The 8,422-nt window shown below is 39.3% G+C and overlaps 1 protein-coding gene across 1 annotated transcript in view; it reads right to left on the bottom strand.

Moving 5' to 3' along the window:
* Nucleotides 1-1,375: 1,375 nt before the first annotated feature.
* EFCC1 (EF-hand and coiled-coil domain containing 1) overlaps nucleotides 1,376-8,422 on the bottom strand; it is a 56,573-nt gene continuing 49,526 nt past the window's right edge. The window contains exon 8 of the mRNA XM_063347975.1: nucleotides 1,376-7,538. Coding sequence (XP_063204045.1) covers nucleotides 7,405-7,538 — 134 coding nt within the window. The 3' untranslated portion in view covers nucleotides 1,376-7,404. The remainder of the gene's footprint in view (nucleotides 7,539-8,422) is intronic.

The raw sequence follows: 8,422 nt of genomic DNA, 5'->3' as shown, positions 1-8,422 counted from the left end.
GTAAATATTAATATATTTCTTCAGGGTTTGTGGCTCTTGGATTGGAGGACCTTGCCCTGCACATAAGCTAGAAGTCCTGCAGTATAAGTTCAAACTTAAGTTCTTGAGAGCAACTCATCATTCTTAAAGTTATCGCCATAGAAGTAATTGTCCAGATTTATCATTGTAATATGAAAACTTTGTTAGTCTTTCTTCTTAGTTCCCTTCCCAAATTCTGTCTTGATAAAGACACTTCCTTCACAGATCTGAACATCTTGCTTCCGTACTTAAAATAATTTGGTTAGAGTGTTCACTAATAGCTTCTGTAAAAATTCAGTTTCTTCCTCCTGCATCAGTAACACTTCGGTGTTCCCTGAACAGAAAAGAATCTGCTATGTAATTATTTCTTACTTCTTATGTCCTGAAATATTTCTGCATTTCAGGATTTGAAATGCTTCCCGTCTCTTTTCTGTCTCGTCTCAATATATTGTTGTTCAGTTCAATGGCTCCTTAAATCCAATTTTGTGACTCGAATTATTGGTTCTGTCAGTTTTATTTATATGTAGCTCCAACTAGATATGTAAAAGCAGCTCCAGCTGTATTTTCCCTCTTGGAAGGGTCTCTCCAGTGTTAACGATGTTCTCTGCAGAATTAGTTTAACCTAAGCTGTTATCCAGCTTGAGGTACAAAATGGATGCAGAGGACGAGGCAATCATTTTGCCTCCCTCACTAGAAGACTAGAAGTATAATAGCAGAGTCTGAGGCAAGACCTCCTGCATGGTATATACGTTCCCATCTTTATGCTGGAGAGAGTATGTCTTTTTATTTGTGGCATATTATGTGTAATTACAGTAAAAGTTCAGTTGGTTACTGCAATCTTCATTGAAAAGGAGGGTGCCTTAGTGGGGGAGTTGGTGATGTTTTCTCTGCACTGTTATGTAAAGGTGACCTAGAAATGGTTTCCATGGCAGTAGGATGCGCTACATGTTATTGATGGCAGGGCTCAGAGGAGGCCCCAGAAGACTATTAGGTTTAAAATGTGAGCACATTCGAGAGCGACTTTCAAATGACTCTCAAAACCTGGTGACATTTTTGGGTGACTATCAATCCTTTGGTAGATGAGTCAGTGGTGTGTCTCAGCCCTGGGCATGACAGATGTTTGTTCATAAGCAATTAGCAGCCGCAGTGACTTCTCCTGTCGTCCCCAGAGCTGATCTCTGCTGGTAAGAGCTGCAGTGCTCGCCAAGAAAGAAAGTACTGCTGCTTGGGCTGGACTAGCACTGTCAACGTGTAATGAATTTTCTTTCCAAGATTAGTTTAAAAACAAAAAAGACATCCCATGGCTATTGCATATTCTTTATTTAAAAATAACATTTTTTGTCTAAATGGTATGTTTAGGTTGAGTCTTCTCACCCTCCATGTATTTTCTCTTGTTTTCTATTTTTTGGCAATTTTCAGAGGTGGAAAATCCCTCAGAGAGGGATTAGAGAACTTTTTTTCCACTTGTAGTTGTGAAAAAATCAATGAGAAATAATCACCAGAACTATCAAACAATAAAACCTTCTTCAAGTACAGAAATTATCCCTAACTATAATAGGACAAACACTCTGGTATTACGACCTTTTTGCTTTGCAGTGAGGATGTGGTGAAACCACTTGAATACTGATAATTTTTCAATGTCACCCTACAGTCCCTGTTTACTCCTTGACAAAGATAAGTTATCTCATAGTTCTTTGAGGCAGAATCATAAAACAGTCATTTGTAATGTAATTTGTGTTGTGCTCGGAAAAGTACTATTCCTACAAAACACCACAGGGAACAGAGTAACTTGGTGGGGTTTTGAAGCCTACGCACTCTCCCCTAAGTGGAGCTGCCTGGCATGCGGGGATTATGCTGCTCATCACCTGAAATAAGTCTGTGGTCCTCAGTAGGAACACTGCTCCTAGGCCTCATCTCATTAATATGTAACGGTGTGTTACTACGTGATGTGTTAAATTAAGTATTTTATAAGCCTGACATATTCTGAGTAAGGCATGAGTTTGGAAAAATATGGTAGCCAGCTTTGTTGGCACAGACCATCTTTTGGTGGGACCAGCCCTGCAGCGCTTTCAGCCCAGTTACATACCCTGGGCTGCGTAGCCTCTGCTGTTTGCTCTGAAATGTCTCTGTTCCTGTACTCCACACAGAGCAGGACTTGTATAACTCTCCTCAGCCGACACAGACGGAAGAATCAGCTCCTCCCTGTTGCAGCAGGCACAGCGTTGTGGTGCGAGCTTGTGTTTGTGACAAATCCTGTAATTCAGCTGAATTTCCCAAGTAGTGGATGGAAAGCATGGACTTGCAGCATCATGGATTCCCATTTCATGGCATCTAAGGCACTAAGTATAACACAAAAAAGCTAACACACGTCCTTAGAAGACGTGCTACCCAGCTGTTGCACCAGGCTCTTGCCAGCTCACAACCAGCTGGTGGGGAAGCAGTTAAACTTTCATTAACAACATTTTCTAGTGAAGTCTAAACCAAGTAAGGCCTCTTGAAAGTAAAGTGTCATTCAGGAAATAAGGATGATTTTCAATTGAATTTCACACCAAGAAACACATTCTATAGCTTTTGTATTATGTAGAGTTATACATAAAATTTTTAAGCAAATAAGATAATGTAAATATTAAAGGATTCAGTGTCTTAACTTCCATGAGATTATAAATCCTAAAAGAAACCCTTTGGCTGCTAATGTGATGTCACACACATGCTGTGAATGTTTATTGTCATTCTCCGCACCAAGCAATTCTATTTTACACAGCACTGTTGGAAAGCGTTCCCTCCTTCTTATCAGTAAGATGGAAACAAAGAATGAAATCTAAACAGCCTTCATCATTGAAACGTACCATGTAGTAAATGAATGGACAGTATTATGAAAGGGAGGACATTTAATTCCAACAAATTTCAGCAAATTTAAATATACCAGTGCCAAGGATTCTTTTCTTGTAAAAAGTGTGTACAGATGCCATCAGCCTCTTGGAACAGCTCTGGCTGGAGATGGCCACACTCTTTTGGTACAAAAGTTTTGTGAATCATGTCACATCTGTGACGAGTGGTCACTGCCAGATGCTTCAGAGAGCTTCCATGGAAATAAATTGGGCAATTATTGAATAACTTTATATATCAGGTGGACTTTAATTTACCAATAGTTAATACCTCATATAAAGTAAAAAAATAATAGGAGGAGGAAACTCTTCTTGAAAAATATAACTTGTGCTAGAAGCGTGCGGACCCTCAGGCTATCTCAGCGAGAAATATGCCAAACGATAAGTGAGAGGGGCACTGGGAGGAGAAAGTGGTTTGAGAATGAAGTCAAACTGGAGAGCTTGTCTTGTGGAAACCCGGTGACACCCGTAGAGGAAATGTCCCAGCTTCCTTGTTAGGACCAATGTGCACTTTAATAGAAAATTAATAAATTAAGATGGTGACTGCTAAGAAAACGAGCTTGATCACAATTTGTGGAGATTTTATGTTGAACCACTAAGGCAAAGGGAACGCAAACACATTACACGAGCAAAGTCTGTGAGAGCTACACTGTTGGGTTTAGGGGATGCGGGCAGGAGAAAGGGCACATTCCTGGAAGCTTGTAGGGGCGAGGGTTAGGAGTGCTGAGAACACTCCAGGCAGCTCAGCTGAGGGAAGATTGGACCCCAGCCTTAAAGTACAAAATCTGGGAGCCTGAGGGATTTATTGCTCTGCAATTAGCAATGAAGGGGGGAAGGACATATAGAAGAGGGGATGAAGAATAGCTTTTTTGCTGGGGTCCCCAGCAAAGCTGGGGAGGAAACAAACTGCCCTTTCTGTAAGAATGGAATTATTCTTGAGAAAAAAACCAAAAATCTACTAGAATGAGCAATGAGCATGCTGGGGAGGGGATAAAATCGCAAGCATGGTATAAGGCCAGAGTTCAACCAGAGTGCCTCAAAGCCAGCATAATTAGGTTGCTTTAGGCCTTTTATAGATGCCCATTGGCTTTCTAACTGAAAATCAAAGTAGTCCAGATCCCTTCTACAGACAAGACCTAAGTAACCCTTACCAGTTGGAAACTGTACAGCAGGGCTCTGGTCTCACCTGGTAACGTGTCACATGAAATCCTCCAAACTGGTTTTCCTACTGAACAAAGAAATGCTGGGAAGGCATGCTCTGTGGGCCTTTGGCTACGTCTGCAAAATTGGAGATGGGCAGTTGCACTTGTGTTTATAGCACATGCATTCTCTCCTTGATTTTTTTCTTCACTGAGAAGTCAACATGCAAGCAAATGGCCACTTCTTACCATTTGGTAAACATACAATGGAATAAAGTGTTTGCAGAGATTTGAGACCCTGGATTTGGGGTTGTACATTTTAAATGGAAGGCTTTTGAGTGTGCTGTCTTATCTTCTCGGGTTTTGTCACATAGGGATTTTTTTTTTACAAAGACAGTTTAAACTTGGTATGTGTTCCCTGTAGAAAAAAGGTAGCTGAAATCTGCAGAAATCACTTGACTTAAGGAGCTAGGTCTTTAAAAAACCCTAGAGATTTGGGTTTGCCCCCCAGGATTACTGTGCAGGCTCTTTTGAACATGTTCCACATAGTAAATCAAACTGTGGAAGCCTCCTTGCTTTTAAGGCAGAGCAAGAAATTTCTCAATTACATTGATTTAAAATTACATATTTATACAGGTGCATATGAAATGTTTGTCAGACTCAGCAACGCTGCCAACAGGCTCAGTATAAAACGTTAAGGTAAAAATATTTAAGGAAAAAAAACAATTTTAAGGTCACCAAAGAAGGACTGTAAAAGTACAGTGCTTTGCTTTGCCTCTGATTTCCATCAAGAATTTGACGGAGGACTGTTTCTTGATCCGTCCTGAAGAACAGATTCTTCTTCTGGAAATACTGCAAGTCTGACTTGCTCCATATTAATTGCTTTCTGGAGTTAAAATAATCAGCTTATATTATTAATCAGCATATGCTGATGTATCAAAAATTATTCTGATATAGACATTTCTTAAAGAAATAAAAATTTTACAGTATTTGAAGCTAATTTAGCAAGATAAGATTTTGCTGCTTCTTATATCAGTTAAATGCTGTTTATTTATTCACAAAGGCTTCCTTTTATCTCAACTGTTTGCGTCTTCCTCAACACCAGTTTAGGTTTCCAGTGACATTTTCTAGTTTCTAATTACAGTTCAACTGTTGTTTGGATAAGCTGTGCAGTACTCACAGTGCTCCCCCCCCCATTTTGGCATTAGGACATCAGTTTACTTAATAGTGTAGGTTTCTAGAATTGTATTAGAAAGTGAAGTAGAAACTTAGTGGTGAAAAAGATACTAAAAGTATACAATTAGCATAATAATCTTAAGATATACAGAAGTATGTATAATACAAATACACATATATATGTGTATATAGACAGAGTGGATACAGTAAATAATATTAATTCAAATGACAAAAGAATCCTGGAGTGCATGAGGGCATCCATAATCAGGTATGTACTCGCATTATAATCCTATTCCTGAAGTGTCTCTTCTGCTAACTGTGCACACAGATCGCGCTTATTTATTGATTTGCTGGCATTTTCTCTCTGTAGACATCTACAGTATTCCAGGGTTAAGTCTAAGAGAGCTGCACGAAACATAAGCTGATACTTGTTCTTGTTTTTTTAGAAAATGATCCTGAGCAGGGAACAAACCTCTGCTCATCTTGATTTTTATCTGTGCATATTTAATATATAGTTTTTGTAGTATATAGTATTAGCATATAGTTTAGTATATACTAAATAATAGTATATTATGCTAAGTATTACGATAGTGTTCCATTTAGTATTAGTATATAGTTTTCATTCTTACAGGGTGAATATTGCATTATGTATGTCTAATTTATCTTTATGAAAAATCTACATTAAAAATCTATATCTATTCTTAAAATCTCCCTCTGTTAAACCAGAAAAAAACCCAATAGGTAAAACACCATTGAACAGAGTTTGTTCCATTGTTTTCAAAACACCTTTTTTTTCTTCCTTTAAAAGGAAATGAAAATACCTATTGTAAATTTTTGTTACTGACATGGCTCTAACTGCTAAGTAACGTATCACAATTTTGGATGGAGGTTTGTGGAAGCAATATAGTGTAATTTGAATAGAAAGGAATAGAAATCTTCTTATTGCCCAGATTGCATTGTGTTACGGACCTTATTCCTGTATGAAAACCATTTTCATAGGAAAAATGCATATATGCACAGTTCTGAATTCAGTGGTCTTATTTCATTGTTGGCATTATCTCAGGAAAATAATTTCACATTCTTAAAAGATCTACAGTGCATTTTTTAATAACGTAAATTCAGTTCAATCATTGAAGAACTCCACTTCTTCAGTTTCTGCGTTTGATAGTTGAATTAAACAGCAAAAGCGTCTTGGAAGCAACCTATTTTTTTACTTTTGCCCCCAGGAATTATTTTATTGCTGATTAAAATGTTACATGGCACCATGATTAGGCCCAGCTTCTTACATTAATTTGTCTGCAAGTGGGGCCCAGTTTTGTATCTCTATAGTTGCATTGAGGGAAATTAAATGAGAGAAGAAAGTTGTGTACTGCACGTGTTGTTTGCTAATGCGACAACGGCAGCTGTTGCAAACTGAATTTTTCAGCCCTTCCTTTCCCTGAGAGCCTGGGAACCAGATTGCTTTGTACCTTCTGCAAGCAGTTAAATGTAACTTTTAAAGTAAAATCTAAGTCTATTGTCGGGAAAGACTGTTGCAGATTTCTAAGACATCTCTATAATTGCAAATATAAAATTCAGCAGAGCAATAACAAATCTAACTTCAGAGTTAAATAAGGTGAATAATTGAATCACAGACACACACAAACACATTTTATACATGAGGCCTTAAAACTTGCACTACAGGCATACACTCGTGTGTATGGTTATGATACAGCTGTTTTGACACTTGTAGGTTAGGGAAGCGTTTTACTTGCCAGTGATAACACAGGCTGCCTTTTGCTTTTGAACTGAGCTACCACAAAAGCTAGAAACTGTGCCCAGCCAGTACGTAACCAAGGCTGTAAATCTAAATAGGTCAGGTCAGTGTGTTTGGAACAGTTTTTATTTGGTTAATGGGTACAGTTACGGGGCCATCATACAAGGATGGTTTGGCTTCCATCAGAGACAGACACTGCTACGTTGTCCTTACGTCCTGTGAACGCTCATTCAGGCGAGGGAGGGCTTTGATGGTAGCTAAGGGCCTGGTGCTCTTCCCAGAAGCAGCATACCTTTGATGTCATGGCTGAATTCTTCTATTACTCTTCTCTGTTACTGAGCTCCGTTGAACTGGACAAGTCTTATCCATTCATTGTGTTTGAAGGAACAAGGGCTATTGTCTGGCTGGTCGTGCAGGTTGGCACCGCTGCTCAGCACGAGATGACCAGTGCGTTAGACAAGGACTGGCGACTCTGCGCCTTCTCCAGAGGCTGGCTTTGTAAGAGTTCACAGGCTGTCAGCTCATGGTAAAGCGTATCTAGGACTTCAAATAGGTGGGCTTTTCCTTTTAAAATAAAATGGCAAACATCATAATTTGAACAAAGACAGAAAGTTGCAGTTTAACAATCATAACACAAGCTCTTTTTTTCATAGATGCTGTTTCAGGTAATTATCAGAAAGTGTCTAAATTTTGAGACCAAATAATGAATTCCCATCCCTATAAAAAGAGTGGAAGTGGGTTCAAGGACTGCTTTCTCTACTGTTTCTCATGCTTCATTCACTGCCCACTGAGTTCTCACATACTTGTGTGAATGAAGACTGTTTCATGTCACAATAAAGAGTTGCCAGTCCAGCCACCTACTTAATCTTGTCAAAGAGGAAGATGATGTTTGATTACAAAGACTTAGGAAAGCTGCTTAAGTCATATCAAGTGCACAGTCAGAAAATCGAAAGCAGAGAAGATGAGCCATTTATGGCAATGATGATGCAGACAGAGAGCTTCACAAAGTTCCTTCACTTCTTGGTGTCATTTTAGGAAGCTGAGCTGTGCTGCCACTTCAGAGGGAGGCACTTTGTTCCTGTGCAGGATAAGCAGTAGTACCTTCTGGACACTTGTGTGCTGCGGATACTAACAGTCTCTTCTCCTGTGCTCACCAGGAGAATATCTGACCTGTGGCTCAGATACGGTTTCTCTCTGTGTTGGTGTCCCGAAGCCAACAAAGGTCTATCTTTGCCTTCTTTTCTCTGCATCCTCTGCAGCCGTGCTGGAACAGCACAGCTTAGCTCTGGGGTGCCCGCGCCCTGAATTGCTGGACTTTAGTAACAACAAGGCTTTGAAGCTGCAAAACCCAGGATGGTTTGTATGTTATTCTCCCTAAATCACTGTTATTAATATTCTCCAAAACTAAACCCTCAGGCCACATCTAGTCTTTTATAATCTTGACTACT

This window comes from Chroicocephalus ridibundus, chromosome 10 (assembly GCF_963924245.1).
Source record: "Chroicocephalus ridibundus chromosome 10, bChrRid1.1, whole genome shotgun sequence".
In the NCBI taxonomy this organism is placed as follows: Eukaryota; Metazoa; Chordata; class Aves; order Charadriiformes; family Laridae; genus Chroicocephalus; species Chroicocephalus ridibundus.
The sequence above is the reverse complement of the archived record's forward strand: the minus strand, read 5'-3'. Positions and strand labels throughout refer to the sequence as shown.